The following is a 22436-nucleotide window of genomic DNA, read 5'->3' as shown; positions in this document are numbered from 1 at the left end:
TCAGCGGCTTTGGCGGAGTTTTTGGGTTTCATAAGCAGAGAATGCATATTTTGTATGAAAATTGAGAATAAAACTTTTTTCATGGGAACGTGGCAACTCTTGCCGCTATCAGGGGAAGCAAGAGACTAGAAATGCTGTCCACCTTTGAATAATTATCGAGCCTTGGAAAATGTTTTTATACAAAAATTTCAAAATATAGGAATTTCTTCATTATTTTCACTCATTTTTGAATAGCTGTAACTTTTTTTCAACTTCCCCGAATTTAATTTTTCTTTGGTTAAATGAAGCTTAAAGTCTCACCTTTCCAACACTATCTGGTATGACACAATGTGATTAGCAGCACTGGAGATATACGACTGCAAGAACATCTATCGAGAAAATATGAAACGACTTTTTCGACTACCCAATATTGAAAGAAATAAGCGTTATGGGATACCCTTGAAATATCGTTCCTAAAATCGAATTGTGATCATATGTATATATGTATATTTATACATTAGTCTACATTAAGGTTGTCGCCTTAGAAATAGTCACAATTTGCTATTATGTACTATTGCCAGCGTTTTTCCAATCGTCGAAACAGTTCTCAAATTCGATTTTTGGGACAGATTTCTGCTCTTTCAGCTATTATAATCAATCTTGTACAAAGAATGTCCTTTAAGGTTCTCTCTATTTTGGAAATAAGAAAAAGTCACATAGAGCCATGTCTGGCGAAGGCATCGCTATAGTATTTGAGCAAGAATTTGAATATTTGAGCAAGAATTCACGAATAGGCAACGAAGTGCCATACTTCAGAGACATGTATGAATATTAATATAATAAAACATAATTTAGACAATTGGGCTATCCAAAGCCGCGAAATTTCAAATTTAAAAATTCCCATTATTTCTCGAATAATCTACAAGGTCTAACAAAAAGAGATCCATTATTTATTTAGCATCTTTGGAATGAACCGATTTAATTCAAATGTAGAACGTTTTGTTCGATAACTTGTAACATATTTTGAAGGTAATTTATTTTTACTACACATAATATTAAAAATTACCTATTGTTATGAAAGGTATAAAAATTTTAATGTTTGTTTTTTACAACATTTGACACGCGACCAGTTTATGTTCCAGCGTTCATTTTTCGTGGAGTGCAGTCAAATTCCACTTTTCTGCTAACTCAAGTTTATTTTTTCACTTTTTTATTTTCACTCATTTTTTTCAATTTAGCGCGTTGTACACATACAAAAAAGCGATGAATATGCCCACCATAATTCTAAATAGCACACGCTTGCCGCTGAGACTTGACTTGACTTACAGTTACATATATGTACGTACTTAAGTGCAAACTAACCAACTGACAAACATTTTACAAGTGCTTAGCACCGAAAACAACAAATCGTTGGTTTGGTGAGCAAACAAGTATGTATGTATGTAGACGATACTCAAAAGTGTGGCAGAAGGAAATTGTTTAAGCAACGTTGTTGCAGTAGCTGCAGGAGCGCTTAACGGCTTTCAAGCCGAATGGGCTGACCGCTCCAACGAACGAGTCAGCGCACAAATAAACAAACAGCAAAATAACATGCTAAACTGACAGCCCATAATCTTAAAGCAAAACATGAAAGTAACAACAACAACAAACAGTAACGACTACCGAAAACTGCATTTTAATTGAAGTCAAAGCGGCCCACTTAAATACCCTGACCGATGGCCACCGACCGACCGGGCACCGACCAAACGTACAATCCTCCGACCGACCAGTGATGGGTTGCCGGCCTGACATTGCATATACATACATGCATACAAACATACCATAGGTAGACTTGCAGCGTGTAGATGGATTGTGGCACTTTGCAGCTCAAATGGCGGCGAGTTCCAGCTTGACTGCCCAGAGCTGTTCTATTTTACTACGTGATTTGTATTTGTAAAAATGTACTATTTTTAATTTCGACTTGCAACACATTGAGGAATATGTGGAACTATGCAACGTTGTGATATAAAAAGTTATACATATATGTTTGTATGTGTGCCTGCCTGCATTATGCCCCGAATAATTAAAAGCTTTGTTAGCTTCGCCTTATATATTTGCCTTTCTCCGAGGTTGTAATGGATTTTCTCGTAATGCTTTATATGAAATCGTTCGGTATTCTAGGTGCGTTGTTAAAGGGGTCCGGCTGTCAGTCACTTTGACGTTAGAAATGAGTTAATAATGCTTTAAGTAGAAAACAAACAAAGCCTGACTTTTTCGTGCTAATTTGCTTACAGATTAATAAACACTGTGATAATGTGAGAAATAATTTTCAATTTTTTTTTGAGTGCCTAATATGTAATATTTATAGAGCCTGTGAATGTGCTTATAGGACCTTGAGTTTTTGCGGTTAGAACTTCGGCTTAAAAGTAACTAAAAAAGGTAGAGAAGCGGTTTAATATTCATTATTAATATGAACAAAACAATCACCGTTACTACTCAATCGGTGCCCCCAATGAAAATGTGATCAGTTAAAAGTTACATCGAAAATAAGAAAAAGCCTTAACTTCCGCCATAATACCCTTCTGTTAAGGGCATTTTTATAGCATTAAAGGGTATAAGAAATTCTTTATCTGATCTTTATGGCGATCGGTCAGCTTGAATGATAGCAATATGCTATGGTAGTTCGATCTACCTTGGACAATATCCCATGCATAATTTCGTGAAAATATCATGTCAAATTAAAAATTTAAAGCAATCTATACCATATGTAATACACTTATGCCAACGATTTTTCCAGTCCACGAAATACTTTGAGAAAGCCTATATCTCCTTAAGCGAATTCTATTTTATCTCTTCGATCGACTGAAAACGGGTTGTACGGAGCGGAAATTTCATTTTGGGGAACAAGAAAAAATCACACGGAGCTAAATTTGATGACAACGTTTGTTGATCGATGGTATTTAATTCGTTTTTGGCTTAAAATTCGGCCTGAATCGTGGCTCGATGCGATGGTGCATTATCTTAGTGTAAATCCATTAATTGTTCTTCCAAAATTCCGGCCGTTTTCGACGGATATTCTCACGCAAACGGCTCAATGCAGCTAAAAAGAACTCGTTATTGACCGTCTGTCTCTCCGGAATAAATTCGTGAAGCACTAAATCACGAATATCGAACAATGAGCATCGCCTTGATTTTTCAGCGGCTTTGGTTTTTGGGTTTCATAAACATATAAAGCATACATTGTAACTGAGTGTTGTTATCATGTTTTCGTATAACACCGTCTTAAGGGCGATTATGCAGTACCAATCTCCTCAGACTACCAAGGAAAGGGGGTAACAAGTGTCTACATGTCTAAGTTTTTATTCATATTATGATTCGCAGACAGATATTTGGATTATATCCATATTATCATCCTAATTATACGGTGAATTTCGATTAGTTTTTGATGTTATATGCAGAATTTAGGTCAACAAAACAATTATACTGTATGCAGCATGTGGCGAGAGCATAAAAATTCACATCCTTATAGCAATTGCTTCTAAAGCTTACGAACTGCTTAATTAAATATGTATATATTTGGAATAATACTTCACTTACCCCTTAAGAGCTTCCGGTGGATGGTTTCATAGTAGTATAGTTCAGATGATTCTGATATACTCGTCGAATATTGACTTTGTATTCAAGCCGATCTGAAAAAAATTTATTACTTTTAATAAATTTTTTAAGAAACAAAAATAAGACATATATTTGGTAAAGTTATTGTATTATGATCTGAACCACCTAAACCACAGCCTCGTAAATATTATAATTATAGCCGTTATTATCCAAAGAAAAACCGAAATCGGACATATTCACAAAACCAGAAGTATTTGAGGTATATGTAAACAAAGTCACTAATGGAAACGCAGCTTCTTTTTCAAATGTCTAGGTGACTTATATGTAGTCTGAAACATTACTATATTCTAGAGGATATAGAACTAAAGCTAAAGAGAGTCAGACTCGACCATTTCCTCTTCATCAACATTAAATTTCTTTCCAGCGATCATTCTCTTTAGGTCTGAGAAATGAAAAAAGTCTCTGGAGCCAGATTTGGGTAATACAGTAGATGCGTAAGTGAATTGAAGCAAAAGTTCATATATTCGAAATAAGTGCCCATCACGGTCTTTTGATAATTTTAGAGCATTAACCATGTGGTTGATCAGTCATCCGAAATCACCCAAGGGATTTTTTTATGTTTCCATCCATAACAAGCACGGCTAGCTTCATCATGTTCGGTGATCATAAATACTATATCCCATGAATCCATAGAGCGACTGCTTTAGGGTTTATAGCATACACGTCTAGTTGAGAACATATGGACATATGTATTCGATTTTAGTGGTTTTCAAAAATATGAGACGCACTTTTCATCCAAAGTATATAAAGATTTAGAGTTGATCTCCAGCAGGCCATATATCTTCCTAGCTTAAATTGGTTTAACAATTATTAACAGCTTTCACAGTACCTTTAAGAGTGCAATGACGAAAAAGCTACAAAAATCGGTTTGGTCGGGGGAAACTCACAGTTCTAAAGTGTCAGATACAGCGAGCCCATGTCCTTTCTAACAAATAAAAAGTTGGCCTGAACGAGTGACAGTTTATCATGATAATTACTGTATTAAGTTTCACTAAAATGAATTCCAGAGAGCGTCAAAAACGTTAGAAGTTTAGATTTCAGTTCTTTAAGTGGTATATATGCCTATAGAAGGTCTTATATTATATATTCACATATATATTATGTAGATAGAAATCTCGAATTATCGAGGGCTAATCGAATAATCAATAATAAACAAACAATTATCCCAACCATTGTAAAAACAATTGGATTTTCATACCACATGGCAACTCTATTTTCGCTGATCAACTATCGCGTCGATAAACGGGAAAAATGCAATAAAATAGAGAATTAACCAAATATATGTGTCAAATGCAATTTGCATACGCTCCCAAAAGCACAAAAGAAGAAAAACAATAACAACATGTGCAGCTGTTAGGTCATTAAATAGAAAGCTGGAAATGCAAGCGGCAAGGCAACAAGTGGAAAAAGTTGTAAATGAAAATCAGACGCGCGCTCGGGCGCATTTCTTCAATGCAGTCACAGACGCGCAGTGAACTTGTCCGACGAGTTTCATGTCAACACAAGCGCTTACAACAAAAGCAATACAACAATATGATAAGAAAAAAGTGCCGCGCGATTGCAGCGGAGTTGGTGCGAATGCAATTGACAGCGACAAAGTGTGGCGCGCCTGCGCGTATAACTGTGTATGGTAGTCGGATGACTTGCGTATTGACAACTACTATGTGCGTGTGTATAACTTTGTGGTGTGAGAGTATTGAAAATAGGTCTGTACAATATGCATAAATATGTTAATGTGCTTTCATAATACTTTTTGTCGCTTTGATCGCTGGTTTCCAGACTCTTTTCTTATTTATTATTTTTATACCCTGAACAGGGTGTATCAAGTTTTCCACAAAGAAATGTTGGAGGTCTTAAAAAGTATATATGTATGTATACTATACTTATACTATAATATACTGCCTGCCGGTATATGCGAACTCGTTTTTTGGGATATCAGTCTGAAAATTTTCACACGTTGCTTTTGCCCTGCTCATTTGCCGAAATTTGCGTCTATATCGTACCACTATAAGATGTAGCTGTCATACAAACTAAGTAACCAGTCAAAATGAGTTTTTGGTATAGAAAACTTTTTATTTGGCGAGATATTTGCATGAAATATTTCTTGGATAATTCTCCGAGGCAGCGATAAAGTTGTCAACCAAATTATTCAGATCGAACAAGTAGAGCTTATAACTGTCATATAAAGATATCGATCAAAATATATCCATATAATAATATCCTTATGTGGAAAACTTTTGAATTTACGAGATATTTTCACGAAATTTGCCATAAGATTTTATGAAAAGTAGCGCCACAATATCCGAACAAATCAATCAAACCACTAAATCATATAGGTTAGGTTAGGTTAGTGTGGCCGCATGCCTGCCCAGCATACTACTGGCTCATAGAGCAGAATTCGTCTTACTATAGCTGTGTGGCACTAGTGCATAAGAGAGGGAGAGAGCCCCAAGTGTTGAACCCCCAGCTATTGAACATCTGCCTACACGCTTATAAAGGCAGTTTGCTGTCCAAGACTACCCTAAGGTATTTGGTGCGGTCCTTGGGAGAGAGTTGATTTCCATTTATCTATAGACGAATTTTGTACTTTCTTGTGAATAAAAGCAGATCCATTTTCTCCGGGTTCCCAATACAATGGTATGTAGACACCTACCCGTTATTAAGATGGCATAGCTAGGACTTACCGAGCCCTTAAAGCCTGGATAGTACATACTAAGTCTTCTAATGAGTACTGGCAGTTGTCCGTCCACTCTCCGCTACTCTTACGAATAAGACTCGGTGAAGCGTTGCTTTTGTATAATAATATCCTGACTCTCGCCACCTCGTTTGTCTTTTCAAAGTTACTACAAAAGTTCTTCGCCCAGCTGGGCCCAGTTTACAGGGTTTGTCCGGAAAGTAATAGGACTGAGTCGAAAAAATTTATTGAACCAATCGTTACAATCCTTTAAAATAACTAATGTAAAATAAAAAATGGGCTACTCCTACACCGATGCAGCCCCGCCAGCGCGATTTCCAAGCCTTGAGAGCCGAGGTGCATGCTGCTTGGATCCCCTCTGTCGTCTCAAAATACCTCTTTCTCTCGGGATCATACTTAAAGATCCATGACTCATCACCTGTGATTACGATATTTAAAATTTGACACATTTTCTTGGCACACTTCCACTCACCGCACTGTCTGGTAGACAGTTAGCACTTTTGGGACCATCTTCGCGCATATCTTGCGCATGTTCAAGTGCTCCGTCACAATGTCATGTACCAGGACTTGTAATAAATTCAACATCTGAGCAATTAGACGAATACTTAGTCGACGGTCTGAGTGTAAAACTTTGCGCACGCGAGTCACATTGTCGGTGTTTATCGAAGTCCAGGTCTCCCAGCACCGTCTTCATCAGCGACCTCTTTCCGGCCCTCCAAAAAGGCCTGGTGTCGCCGAAGCACACCACTTCTTGCTACAGCAACATCTATGTAGGTGAGCCTGTTTGATCATATCAAACGTCTTTGTCGCAGATTTACAGAGTTTAACACAGAATTTAATCGCCCTTTACCGGATCCACTTGGTGCCCGCACGCTTCGAAGTACAGTCGCCGCGGAAGAAAGCGGTCCTATTACTATCCGGATAAACCCTGAAAACATTCCTGTACTCTGCGTCTGCAAGACCCAAACTCCTTATTTCACCAAGGGGGCTTCGTTTAGTGCTTGAGTCGTAGCGTAGTGAAGAGTTGTATTAAAGGCATTCGTCAATACAGTATTGCCTTTTTCATGCTCTTTATGTGAGTTATACACGCAAGGTCTAAATCTCTTGCCTAATAGTAACTGCCTCTAGAGATCTCAGTTCGTATTTCTGGGCTTTCTCCAAACCTCGTCTCTGATTTTTGCACATACATATATTGCATTACATACAAACCGACCGACCTAAATCAAGTCCTTGAACGGAAAGCGTATTAATTTGACGAGAGATCTTAACAGAATTTGATTATTGAACAAAGGAACCCTATAATCTCCGAACAAATATTTCACATCGAACCAGTGTAGAATATAGCTGCCATACAAACTGACCGTTCAAAATCAAGTTCTTGTATTGAAATTTTATTATTTGTGAAGTGTATTTTATATTGTACCATATGTTTGTGTATATATTTATATGCGGATATGCAATATGCATTTCTAATAGATTTTTTTTTAACTATTCCCATTTTTCTCATCACACCACTTGTATTACTTGAATTTTCTAGCTCAACTTCTCAAAGTGGGCAACGCTGGCTGGACGCGGTCATATGAAGTAACATACACACACACATACAAACAAACACTTGTGACATTGCAGGAGAAATTAATAAACACAACAACAATAACAGCAATAACACCGAGAACAGCATGCAGCACATGGCTGCGCTGGAAAAAATTTAACGATGCCACATATTGTTGCAATTGTTGCAGAATGTGGAATCTGGAATAAAAATGCGCGCATAAATTACCGCGACAACGGCAGACATTGAAAAAAGAGCAATAAATTTGTACGCTGGAATTTGCAGCGACTACCAAATTGAGCGAACTGTGCAGCAAAGAAAAAAAGATAAAATAAAAAGCAACAACAACACATTAAAGTGCACTGCCAACCGCGATATTGCCGCAAGTTGCCACGCATTTAGCATTGGAATGCTAGCCGTTTGCGTCAGCAGCTGTTGCTCTTGCGTTTGTTGTTGTTGTGGCAGTGACTTTTCTGCAGTGCGGCAGTTAAGGTGCGTGGCGCGCATTCGCCATTGACCGGAAAATCAACGTCAACATTATTGACGTGCGCAACATTAAATGGCAGCACTGCAAGCAAACGCCAGCACACACATACATAAACATACATACTATGTGTAACGTCAGCTGCCGGTAGACGTGGCTGAGAGCGTGTCTTTTCGCCAGCCTGGGAACCAGCGTTAAGTGCGCTATGCTGCCCGGAACCAAAGTCACAGCCATAAGCTACGCAAGACGCATGAAAATAAAGCAAAGCAGCAAGCAATAACAAGAAACAGCGAAGAAATAAAAAAAAACTTGTAAACTTGTATGTTTGGAAATCGAATTGTAAAATCAGCAGTTAAGTGCGTCGTCGCGCCTCCCCCACATCAACGCAACCGCCTTCGCCGCGATGGAGGAGGATGTCTTAAATGCGCTGCAGACGCGCACGGCCTACTTGCCCGGCGGCTACGATCGCGCCGGCAAAATTATCGTCGTTGTTAACATCATCAATGATTTACAATTGTGGAATCGCCGTTGTTTGGAGCTATCGATTGCCTACTTAAAAAGTGCGTTGAGGTGAGTGATTTGCGTCTTCTTCTTAATTCTTCAGTTGAAAAATGTTCCCATATCAATTTGGTTTGTATATACATTTATATGTATAAGCACATACATACATATACAAAATAGTAGACATGAATTTTAAGTTGTGATAATACTTGAAAATTGTGAGACTCTTGAAGTGTTTGTTTAAAAGTTTCTCTCTCGAAAAGATGAGAAAAAAGAAAGTTTTGTGTTTTAAGCTTATTCAGGTGTTTAACAAATTTTTATTCAGAGGTTTTATTTATGTAAAAAAATCCTTTATTAGCAGAATATAGCTTCAGCTCTTTTCTAATCCAAGAAATGTTAAATTTTTATACTCTCGCAACAATGTTGCTAACGAGAGTATTATAGTTTTGTTCACATAACGGTTGTTTGTAAGTCCTAAAACTAAAGGAGTCAGATATAGGGTTATGTATACCAAAGTGATCAGGGTGACGAGTAGAGTTGAAATCCGGATGTCTGTCTGTCCGTCCGTCCGTCTGTCCGTCCGTCCGTGCAAGCTGTAACTTGAGTAAAAATTGAGATATCATGATGAAACTTGGTACACGTATTCCTTGGTTCCATAAGAAGGTTAAGTTCGAAGATGGGCAAAATCGGCCTACTGCCACGCCCACAAAATAGCGGAAACCGAAAACCTATAAAGTGTCATAACTAAGCCATAAATAAAGATATTAAAGTGAAATTTGGCACAAAGGATCGCATTACGGAGGGGCATATTTGGACGTAATTTTTTTGGAAAAGTGGGCGTGGTCCCGCCCCCTACTAAGTTTTTGTACATATCTCGGAAACTACTATTGCTATGTCAACCAAAGTCTACAAAGTCGTTTTCTTCAGGCACTTCCATATACAGTTTAAAAATGGAAGAAATCGGATAATAACCACGCCCACCTCCCATACAAAGGTTATGTTCAAAATCACTAAAAGTGCGTTAACCGACTAACAAAAAACGTCAGAAACACTAAATTTTACGGAAGAAATGGCAGCAGGAAGCTGCACCCATGCTTTTTTTAAAAATTGAAAATGGGCGTGGCCTCGCCCACTTATGGACCAAAAACCATATCTCAGGAGTTACTCGACCGATTTCAATGAAATTCGGTATATAATATTTTCTTAACACCCTGATGACATACACGAAATATGGGTGAAATCGGTTCACAACCACGCCTTCTTCCAATATAAAGCTATTTTGAATTCCATCTGATGCCTTCTCTGTATAATATATACATTAGGAACCAATGATGATAGCGGAATAAAACTTTACACAAATACGGTATTGGAAAAATATGTAAATGACGGATAATGAAATCTCGATTATCACTTTACCATGCGAGAGTATAAAATGTTCGGTGACACCCGAACTTAGCCCTTCCTTACTTGTTTTTAATCAAGCGGTCTTTAATCGAAGTGAAAGCATTTAAAAGCTACGCTGCGGTATTTTATTGTTAAGAAAAATGTCTAGAAAGTAGTAAAAAAGGTAAGGAAAAGCGGGTGTAACCGAACATTTTATACTCTTGCAACTTGCAGGCATCAAAGCTGGCGGAAGTCCTTCAGGTGCTGACAAATCTTTGTACATTGCTCGATGAAATCGTGAAAAATAACAATAAAATTTGCTATCTTCTTGATTTATATTGTAGGGCATTAACTTGGTCTTAATTTTATTGCTATATTTTAGTTCGCGTCAGCAAACATTATACTAAAAACAAATGAAGTATATGTATGTAATATAAACTTGACCGAAGAGGCTAAATTTAAAAGCAATTGAGTTAATGTGGAAAACGTCAACCAGAGGATCGGAATTCATTATATTAGGGATATGAGCCAAGGTATATACCAATTCCTTTCTAATTTAGCGCTAAATCATATAATTTTTAAGAAAACTTGTCCATTGAGTTTCATTTAAAATATCTCGCATTTTGACCAAAGTGAACGGTTAAATACAGATGGAAAGGCGAAAATCTTTATATGGCGTATAATGAGGGGAGAGAAAGAGACAAGTTGATTACATTAGACTGAACATTGCTCAGGTATAAGTACTTGAGAACATATTTTGAAGCAATTTTTTTTAATACATAACTAATACACTGGAAATAACGGGCGATATAAGTAGAGGTACTTTTTTCAATAGCCTATTCCGATGTTTTCGAGCTACATTTTGTTCAGCGATGAGGCCCATTTCTGGTTCTATGGGTACATTGCATTTGGAACGAAAAGCTAGCTGAAGAGATTCATGAACTTATATTTCATGCAGAAAAAACATACAAAGGTTGGAAGTGGCGATGATTCCACCGGCTCACTTTTCTTCAAAAATTATGTCGGTGAGAACCTAATCGTTAATGGCGAGCGTTTTCGCGCCATGATAACCGATTATTTGATGGCTGGAATTGAAGCTCCTGATATCGGCGACATTTTGTTTCAACAAGACGATGGCACTTCCCACACATCGCATCAACCAATGGATTTATTGAGAGAATACTTCGGTGAGAAGATAATTTCACGCTTTGTGCCGATCAGTTGGCTATCAAGATCGTGTGATATCACACCATTAGACTTTTTCCTGTAAGGATATGACTGTCTTAAATCTAGGCGGACAATCCTGCTTCGATTCAGGTCTTGAAGCAAAATATCACGCGTGACTTGAACGAGTCATTGAAAATTGGACTCAACGGATGGACCATCTGAGACATAGCCGCGGCCAGTATTTGAAAGAGATAATCTTAAAAAAATAAATGCCACAGAATGTTTTTTTGAAAGTTAAGAAAACATTCTCGATATAAATTGAAGTTTTTGTGGAGTTTTAAAAAAGTAGGGAACCTCGAAATGGTTCAGCTTTTATATGGTCACAAGTACTGCTTTTAGCATTAATGCCAAGCCTAATGTTAAAGAAACATTTTGTTTATAGCAGTTCCCTTGAATAGAGAATATTTTTTGGAATTTTTAAACAATTAATAAAATGCTACCTAACAATTCCGTATCAGTAACTTCTGTTTAAGGGGTCAGTAGGGTAATCTGGCCCATTTTTCTTTTCATAGAAATTTTTATTCCACAAGAGAACTTTATTAACATATTATGAAGTATATTGTGGAGTGTATAAACAAATTTTTTCGGATTTTTTGATGACATCTGTCGGAGATAGGGCTGAGTGAATGAGATGCGTGTTTTCACTGGCGGACACGATTTCTCATGTTTGGATCATCTGAAACACAAAAAACCCCATTATTCTTAAAAGGCACGTGAATGGTTATCGTCCCTAATAGAATCATGAAAAAATTTTGATAAATAAAAAAGCAATTAACGTTTTTATTTTTTTATTTTTCTCAATTTTTTTTACATAAATTTTGTCTTAACATTGTCAATAAATTATAAAAATTGTAGGGACGAAAGCCAGACGTTTTGTGAAGATTTAGAAGAAAAAATTAAGCATTATCGATTGAGTAGTTCGACCGGAATCATGTCCGCCAGTTTAATAAAGTGTGTTTTGAGAAAAACGCGTTGAAAGTTTAAGGTGTGCACTTGCAGCGCTCAGAACGTCGAACGGTATTATTATTTTTGGACCTTTTTCGAAACCTTCCAATAGTAAAGTGGGTTTAAACATTAATTCTAATGGTATAAGGAAACAGAAAATGCAAGAAAAAATTTTTTTTGAAAGAGATTACCCTACTGACCCCTTAACAACTTAAATATAACGTTTTGTAAACATTTTCGTTAATTTGGTGTTGCCGGTTGGTTGAAGATAGAAATGAATCGGCTAATGATTTCAATAAGAATTGTCTCATTTGGGATTTTTGGCTAACCTCTCAAACAAATAAAAGTGTACGTAAATTCGGAGCAAACCTATTTCTTGACGAGTCGGGGTTTAAAATCACGTTAAGATATTTTTTGATGAAACAGAAAGCAGAAAAAACAAATTCAGTTGTTCAGAATGATCCTTAGAACATTTCCCGCATACGAAATTCTTTCGTTTTTTTTGCTCGCAGTAAATCGACCCGCTCTAATGTGCATATCTAGCGATGATTAATCAATTTGATGAGTTCTTATGAATTTTGCTGATTCTAATTGATTGATTTGCGCAACATGTAAACCTATTTTTGGCATTAAAGCGTTGAAGTCTTGCTTGTTCTTGACTTTCAAACTCGAGAACAGCTTTAGAAATAAAATCGACGATAATTGCAAAACTCGCAACGATTTAACGGTTTAAAAATATACAAATCTCAAGACTGACTAATTTTCATTATCCAAGTAGTTGTTGCTGTAGCAGCTAATTATGATAAATATTTTTTTGTTTTAGACTTTACAGAATTATTGTTGCTTTTCTTAACTTTCAATAAGTAAATTGACAACCAGAAGACTCTAATTAAACTTCCAGCAAAGTAACACCAAACAGTAGTGAATTTTGATAAAAAAAAATAAAAATTAAGCACCTCATTCTTGACTTCACTACTAACTGAACACTTTCCACTTGTCTTTTGCTTGCAGCGCCGTCACTTTGCAGCGCGGCGTCACCGTTATCGTGGACGCGCAGAAGAGCACGACACGCATTACACGCACGCATGCGCGCATCATTTACGCGCTCTTCGATGAGATCACAGTCAATTTATTTCTAGTCAGAGCGGAGGGCTTCTGGGAGAAGCATGTGGACACCTGCACGAGCAAGTCGCAGGCGAAGGGCGAGGTGAGCGCAAGCGATTTAGTGTGAGAATAAAAAGCGTTTTAACAATTGGAGAAAGTAGCTTAAAGCGCCAATAAAATGTTTTGAATAATTCTAATGCGCTTAATTTCCCAAGCTTTAATGAAATTATGTGTATACAAGGTTTTTAATTGCATAATTAATATTATGTAAATTTTTATTATTTCAGTTTAATGTAATTTGTGTTTTTTGCTTCACACATTTCCAGCCCATTGTGCTCTCGAAGGCGCGTTTGATAAAATACTTCGACCTGTCGCAGTTGCCAGAGGAGCTGGGCGGCACTTTGTCATTTAACTATGATTTATGGCTGCAACAAAGAAAGGTACAACAGAAATTATGGTGTGTCGCTAAAAATTAATTTAATATTAATTTATGTGCTTTAAATGTATTTGTTATATTTTTTGTGGCAATAATTTACTGAAAATTTAGTTACAAAATGCAAGTTTAAAATTTATGAGGTCAACCCTATTTGTGTATTATGTAAATGGAATGATAAATCATTTCTATTTTAATTGCCTTATATTATGGAACTGTATATACATTAGAGTACATAAAATTTTTGTGAATAAAAAAAAATGTTAAATGCCAATCAAATAGTTTTGAGAGAAAAAACATTTAATATCATATGGCAACTCTGAAACTACATACATTATACATAAGCGTGCATCCATTTTTTGGAAAAAAAATTTAAAAATAGTTTTGACAGAAAAAAGATTTTAATAATATATGGCAGCTCTGAAATTATAACCTGACACACCAATAAAATTATCATAATTTTTAGTAACAAAAATTAATTTTAAAAGATTTTTCGATTTATTACGCATTATAGTGCGAAGTATAATGCTTTTTTCAATAGGGACACTGCAAAAGTAGACCGAAAGGGACAGCAAATGACGCTATATTTTTCCGCTCTTTTGCCATTTTTCTTCCATATGGTCTGTCATTTCATCATGGAAAGATATACGATCCAACAACGTGTCGAAATTATTTGAATTTGCTGCCGAAATTCGAAGGCAGTGGCTTAAACTTTAAGATCGCCACGTCCAATTAATGGTCGTCATAATCGTCCTGTCAAATCAACAATTGAGCGTCTAGTAGAAAAATTTGAATCTACAGGCACAAAACAAAAGATTCCCATCCCAGTGAGACAAAGAAGTGCCCGCAGTGTCGTAAGTTCGTGAATTGGGCTGAGGAACAACTTGAGGCTCATTTCTGGCTGAATGGCTTCGGCAATAACTAAAATATGCGTTACTGCTCAGGTAGCAATCCACACGTACTCTATGAGTCACAGTTTGTTAAAAAAAAAAATAACGGTTTGAAGCAGTTCAAGGACTGGGGGCTTCATGGGCCGTACTTCTTTCTTGATGGCTCAATGATAACTTAATATTTTTGATCCGAATTGGATGATTTGGGCTTGGACAATGGGTGGTTCCAACAATACGGCGCCACAAGCCACACAGCGAATGTCACAATCGATTTATTGAAAATCAAAAATTATCTCACGAAATGGCTCAGTCAATTGGCCACCTCGGTCGTGCGATTAGACTATATCCTGTGGGACTACGTCAAGTCTATGGTCCATGCCAACAAGTCAGCGACGATTGATGAACTTTGTACGAATATCAAACGTGAAATTGCACCGGTGTCGTCCAAATTATGCTTGAAAACCGTCGATAATTGGGGTCAGCGTCTGGACTTCTGGAAGTTCTGGAATCGATTTCCATACATAACTTTTACAACGCTTTTGTAGACATGAGGAGCTGACTAAGTCATATCCGACTGTCTATACGTCGGCCTGTCTGTATATACGGGAACTAGTTTCTCAATTTTGAAATTCCGATCTGAAATTTTGCACACTTCCATTTCTCCCCAAGAAGCTGCTTATTTGTTGAAACCTACGATATCGGACTACCCTAGCATATAGCTGCCATATAAATTGAACGGTCGGCATCTAGTGCTTGTATGGAAAACTTTTTTTATTTGACGAGATGTATTTGCGAAATTTAGCTAAAATTATGGTTTAAAGCAATCTCCCAGAGAATTGTTCAGAGCTGCCATAAAAACTGAACCTTCAAAATCAAGTTCTTATTTCCATGCCAGTTAACTTTTTTCTGATCTTTTTACAAATTGAACCCCGAATATGTAATTTTTCCAAGCAAATAGCAGAGAACTAAAAATGGTAAATATAGTATTTCATCCAGTTGTTAGTTGGCTTGACTCGATGTAAAGTTTATCAAAAGGAGCCTTAATGAAAGACGCTTCTTTTGGCGTTGATATGTACATATCTCGTGTAGTTCTCATGAAAGATTTTGATACTGAAATTAATTTAGATTCTATAATTTATTCAGTGCATTGCAACTTATGTTAATTTGATTAGAAATTCTTACAAAAAGAAATTCTTACAAAAAGTCTATAGGTTTTATATATTGTAAAATTATGGTAATTTGTTATCTAAGATAGGCATATGCCTTTAATTTAAAAGCATCACATTTAACCATATTCCCAGCTATTTATGTATGTAAAAATGAATAACTGATTTTCCTTTTACTTATTTTCTCACGCAGGCCATTGATGAGTTCCAAAAGACTTTCGATTCGACGCTGAGTAGCATGGAGAATCTGCACGTGGTGCTGCTGAATAATAAATCATTGCGGCCAACGGAAGCGGATGTTGAGTTGAAGAAGTGTGCACAGCTGCATACGAGCGTACAACAACAAATCGAAGTGGTCATCGAGTTGGGTAAGCTGATAAGAAGAGGTTTCAGTAATGGGCTATAAGCTCAAAAAATAAGATGAACGCTTAATTTTTGCTTTTTATGTATTTACGAGCGAGTAAAGCGCTTAAATTAAGACATCAACTACGCCGCACATAATGTAATTTAACATAAATGTAACATAAAATACATGTCTTACACAGTTGGCTATGCGTGTGCGTGAGTTAAAATTTGAGATAAAGATTATGCGGCAATTAAAAATTCAAAACAGAGAAGAGATAAAACAAAAAAAATAAGAAAATAAAAAAAAATAAAACTTATAAGAAAAACAAGTGCTGACGCATTAACACTGGCCGGTTGAAGGTCCAAGTTTGCAGCTTAAGTCTTTTGTTTCGGCAAGCAAAAGCCTTAATGCTTGATTAAAAATGCTGTTTTTGAGTTTGAAGTATATTTCTATTAATTAATGTAAAAATATTAATAGTCAATTTAATCTTTTTTTAATTTGAGCTGTAGAAGGGTCTTAAGTTTTATGAATGAAAAATTGTGCGAGGAAAAACTTGAAATTTCGACTTTGAAATCATAATAACGCGCAGTTTAGATGAAGAAGAGATTGTCATAAAGATGCATAAATGAATATATCTATTTGCCAAATTTATGAACACTTTTGCATAATGATGTAATAAATTAGTGATTTGATGCGGTAGGTCTTTGAAGTTTATGTACATATGTACATACTGCTATGAGCAAAAAATAGTAAGACATGTTTATAATGTTATAGATATGTTTATAATTTTGAAATTCTTTTTTGAAAGACAAGATTTAAGCTAATGGACCAAAAAAAAAAATACTTCGAAGAATGAGTTTTTGAGCGAAATTTAATTGAAAAAGTCTTACTATTTTTTGCCCACAGTAATTGTCGTATTTTTTGTTCAAACCATGTATATTATACAATACATATGTGCCGCCCTTGCTGTATATTTTTTCTATCCACCTTGAATCTAGTTAGTGAAATTAAATGCATGTTATTCGCTCATTGCCAATTAACACTCGTTTTGTATGACAAACACGCTTGTGGTAACAATGAGTTTTTACGAATTCAAAGTGTAAAGTGTTAATATGCAAAATTAGTAAGCATTGAATGAAATTGAAAGTATGTATTTTCATTTCTTAACTTTTTGTTTGTACTATTTTTTTTGTAAGAAAATTATTTATTAGGGATTTAATGTCAGTAATATTTGGCTCTATAACATTCTTTTGCTTGAAATTGCTTTTTTTGAGAATTTTCATGAACAAATTTGTTTGAAAAATGCATTTAAAACAAAAAATCGTGTTAGTTTAAAATATGAAGATCTTCACATTTACTATGAATTATATTAATTGGTATAAATATGATTTTCTATTGCATATAATTATATTAACTTGAGAAAACTTAACACAGTACGTTCGGTACTAAAATCAGATCTCCTTTGGCATATCCAACACCAGATAGTTCACTTAGATCGTTAAGTGATTGTTAATATGCCTGTTCTCACAAAATCTGCTTTTGCCTATAAAGCAGGCCTAAGATGATTTTTCTTCACTATGTTCCAAAAAACTTCACCATTAACTTTAACACATGAATACCAACAAGTTAGTGACGAACGTATTAGTAGATTAAGATGAATTTTACTGAGCGCAAGAAGGCTTACTAATATCGGCTCTGCTTGGAGCTTTCAAGAAGCTCGCTTAACAGTCCAAGAGTGGACTATAAAGAACTAAGAAAGCACCATCGGCTTCTAGTCTAGTAATATACAAGCAAAGGTGGCTTTATCATTATCTTTATATCATCAGAATTATATTATAGTTTTCACCGCTTTAAGATTTATAACTAATACTGTAAATTTGAGTATCAGTGAAAAAACCCTGTTATAATAGCGAATAATGCTTCTATGAATAGTACAAGGTGGGTTCCAAAGTAAACAGGACTTTTTGAATCTAGCGCCCCCTGGTTGCGCCATCTATATGTCGGCTGGTGCATTAGAATCTGCTATCGTTATGCAGTGAGATCGATTGTCCAGTGAGAATTTAATGATATTTCATGGGTTGGAAGTGAAGTAATTGCGTTTAAAGTGTCGGTATGTTTGTGCTATCGGTGCGAAAATGAGCTTCGAACAAAGAGCCAACATTAAATTTTGTTTTAAAATTGATAAAACTTTTACCGAAACATTTCAATTGATAAAACAAGTTTATGGCGATGACTGCCTATCCAGTAGCTGAGTGGACGAGTGTTTTCAATATTTTCAAAGTGGTCGTGAGAACATAAATGAAGATCAACATGTAGGCCAATCAAAATCGTGAATTCATCAAAAATCAGCCGAAATCATCTTTGAAATTCATGGAAATGGAATTGAAAATCTCCAAAACATCGATTTATCGCATTTGACCATTTGGGCTTACAAAAGGTGTGTAAACGGTTTGTTCCGCACAAATTCACTGACGACCAAAAATTGCTCAGAATTCACTATTCGAAGGACATCTTGTGACCGATTATTTGACCAAAAATCACGTTTTAACCATTAACCACTCCTCGTATTCCCCTCATATGGCACCGTGGGACTTCTTCCTTTTCGGAAAAATGCATTTGCCCATGAAAGGAAAGCGTTATGCAAACGTAGAGGCCATTCAAAGACTTGCACCGGCATACTGGCGGCCATACCGGCCAACGAGGTAAAACACTCGTTCGACATGCTTTTGGGCCGTGTAAAAAGCTGTATTGAAGCAGGGGACTTTTTTGAATAAAATAAATTGATTTTGCCGAAAAAACCATTTGTTCTGTTTTTTTTTTTAAGTTCTGTTTACTTTGGAACACACCTTGTACATAGTAGAAATGAGCTACTACATAAAATGTGCCTTGAAGAATAACGTTTACGGAAGAATTAGCAAGAACAACTTATTTAGAAACAGCTCGATACAATCCAAAGTGAGCTTCAGCAGAAAGTAGAAATAATGGGTTGTCAAAAAAGTCTTGCGGTATTTTTATTGAATTTTTTTTGTTTTTTTTTATTGAAATTGAAATGAATTTTTGATGACTCATGCCCAGCTCTTGACCGATGCTACGGCTGCTACTATGCCAGTCTCTTTCGACCAATTCAGCGATTTTATCGCAATTTTCGACGACAGGCCTTCCGGAGCGTGGCGCATCTTCGACCACCTCTATATCAGAACGAAAACGTTGAAACCATCGTTGTGCGGTGGAAATGGAAACTGTATCGGGTCCATAAACTGCACAAATTTTATTGGCGGCTTGAGATGCATTTTTGCCTTTATCGTAGTAGTACTGTAAAATATGCCGTATTTTCTCTTTATTTTGCTCCATGTTTGCGACGCTATAACTCACGACCGACTTAAAAGAAACGACAATCAATCAAACATGTGTTAGCGCGTGAAATGAGCTTCCAAAAGGGTATAGCATGATTCGAAGCGACGAATAAAACTAGAACTACGCGCTTTCAGCGCCAACTAGCGAAAATACCGCAAGACTTTTTTCACAACCTATTATTTTAAGGAGCTTGCTAAAAACCGATTTTTTTAGAACTTAAATAAACTGATGTATCGATTGCTTAAAAATTTGATTAATAATTTTGGGAAATGGCTTAAATATATTTCGAATTACAAGCGCTACTCCGTGATTCCGTCCTTTTTCATTGAAGAAATCTAAAAAAAAAATTCTACCAAAAGATATTATCCACTCATTGTATAGAACGGTCGAAAATTTTAACCACCTGTACCTTAAAGTGTATACGAAATATTCATTTAAAATTATATCAATATTTTTTAAAGGTTTAGAAGCATGTTCAATATAAAAAATATTGCTTTCAAAATGTCATACTATGTGTGCCCGTGAGCAAGAACGCGTTTCATACCTAAAATATCCACCGAAATTATTCGAACGGACTCGCGCGAAATGTTAAACTCTCTTTTCATCTCTTTCACACGTGTCTAATGATTTTCAAGCACCATATCCATCACTTTTTTTTTAATATTTTCAACAGTTGAAGAGGTCGAAGGTCGTTCAGAACGAGGCACGTCTTCAACAATATCTTGACCGTCTTTGAAGACTTTGAACCACTTGTAGGCTTGTGTTTTTGATGAAACTTAATCACCGTAACCCTTTTACAACATTCGCAACGATTCCGCACAGGAAATTTGGTTAAAATTACGAAATTTGAGACAAGTATTTTTTTCAATATTTTTATCTAATTTAAAAATCGCAACGCACCACTAAGGTGTACCGACTTAAGCAGTTGCTGTAGTCAAACTGGTTGACAGATCACGCTCATATTTGGCACAGTAATTTCGGACAGTCCTAAAAACTTAGTAAAATACATTTTTTGAAATATCATTTACACGGGGACTTTTATTACAATTTTCGGCTGCTTTTTTGTCACAATATATATCGTGAAAATATAATACTTTCATGAATATCAAATGTTCAATTCATAAATATTTTTCTTAATTCATATACGAACAGCACCATGCCACGGAAATTGAATTTAGTTTGACTTATCTTTTTTAATTATTTCTAATTACTCAACCAAGTAATAACTTAACTTAATAATGATAATTTTAAATAGTCCAACGTTATTGAAAAATTAAATAATTAGCCAAAAATTTAAAAATTGTGTAATTTACATGAAATAGCTGTAGAGAAAACGGTAATGAATTGAAAAACAATTGAATTCACTTTACTAATCACCTCTACTTATGTACAAGAAAACTTTTACATAACCAAAAACCGAAAAGATTTCGATACACTTGATTGCAGCATTCAATTTGCTACCGCAATTCACCTTTCACCTGCGATTGAAGCGAAAAAGAAAGCGTTCAATGCTGAATAGACATTAATGCGTTTGAAAAGAGATAGAGTTTGAAGAAAGTGACCGCCGATGTGAAGTGTGGTTGCGAGACCGAAGTGAACACGTAGAAAATGAAGTGGCCACTTAGGCTGAGCAAATGAAAAAAAAAATAACTAATTCAATATTTCAAAATATTTTTAAAAAGCAACCATATATAGATTACAGTTTTTCTTTTCCCTCCTTTCCAGGTAATCGCGTGTTGAATCGGCTATCGGAAGCTTATGCGCCGCCCAGAGTGGCACCAGCGCCGCAAATATCCGCCACAACAAACGTCTTAACACCCGCTATCAACACCACCGCAACAATATCCTGCCATGAATCCCACAACAACAATAACAACAGTGTACAAACACAAACGAATTTCAACTGCGCCACAGCCAACACACCCGCCACACGTTTGCCACTGCCGCCGGATCTGCAATACGCACGCGCACGCATCGAACTGCTGCTGAACCAAATCGAACGCAAACAAACGGAAATACGTACCGCGTGGCTGGAACTCTTACAGAGCATACGCGAGGCACGCGAACTCACACATCTGGAAGAGGGTGTTGCCTTCGTCACGAACTGGATACTACAGACTGCCGAACAGATGCTCAGCCGACAGTATAGCATTGGCGGCGATGTGCACAGCTGTGAGACGCTGCGCGCCGCACACGATGTACTCGAACTGGAATGTCGCGAAACGTATGGCTTCTATGCGGAATTGTTGTATAAAATCGATGCATTCGCTGGGGTGAAGGACTCGCACGCATATAAGGATCTGATGTCACAATGTGATTTTATGCAATTTGTGTGTCGCTCATTCGCCACACGACTGGAGAGGCGTCGGAATGTGTTGATCACATCGTTGCGGTTTTTTCGACTCGTCAGCGAATATTTCGATCGGACAACTGCGGTTTTCGAAACACTAGTCATGGGTAATAAAATAGCCGAGGAGAATTTTGTGACGGCTGCGGAGACTTTGCAGCAGCTGAAGGAGAGTCAGCTGAGCTTGGGTGAGTGAGAGTGAGCGGGGTGATAGGGGAATGATCGTGCTGTATAGAGGTTGAAAAAAAGAGGTTGAATAGCATACAGGTGCTTGTTTTTAGTTTGTGGTTTGTGTGGGAAATGACATTGAGGAAATTTGATATAGTTGTAAAGCATATTTAGGTCTTGCCTAAGGCTTGCAGTTATAGGTTACTTA

At 36.4% G+C, this 22436-nt stretch overlaps 1 protein-coding gene across 1 annotated transcript in view; it reads left to right on the top strand.

Moving 5' to 3' along the window:
- Nucleotides 1-8767: 8767 nt before the first annotated feature.
- Nucleotides 8768-22436, top strand: part of LOC120777078 (SEC14 domain and spectrin repeat-containing protein 1-B) — a 34682-nt gene continuing 21013 nt past the window's right edge. The window contains exons 1-5 of the mRNA XM_040108207.1: nt 8768-8934; nt 13432-13627; nt 13851-13964; nt 16207-16381; nt 21439-22248. Of these exons, the coding sequence (XP_039964141.1) occupies nt 8768-8934; nt 13432-13627; nt 13851-13964; nt 16207-16381; nt 21439-22248 (1462 nt within the window). The remainder of the gene's footprint in view (nt 8935-13431; nt 13628-13850; nt 13965-16206; nt 16382-21438; nt 22249-22436) is intronic.

Source organism: Bactrocera tryoni, chromosome 5 (assembly GCF_016617805.1).
Source record: "Bactrocera tryoni isolate S06 chromosome 5, CSIRO_BtryS06_freeze2, whole genome shotgun sequence".
Taxonomy (NCBI): Eukaryota; Metazoa; Arthropoda; class Insecta; order Diptera; family Tephritidae; genus Bactrocera; species Bactrocera tryoni.
Note: the sequence above shows the minus strand (reverse complement) of the source record. Positions and strands in the feature narration are given on the sequence as shown.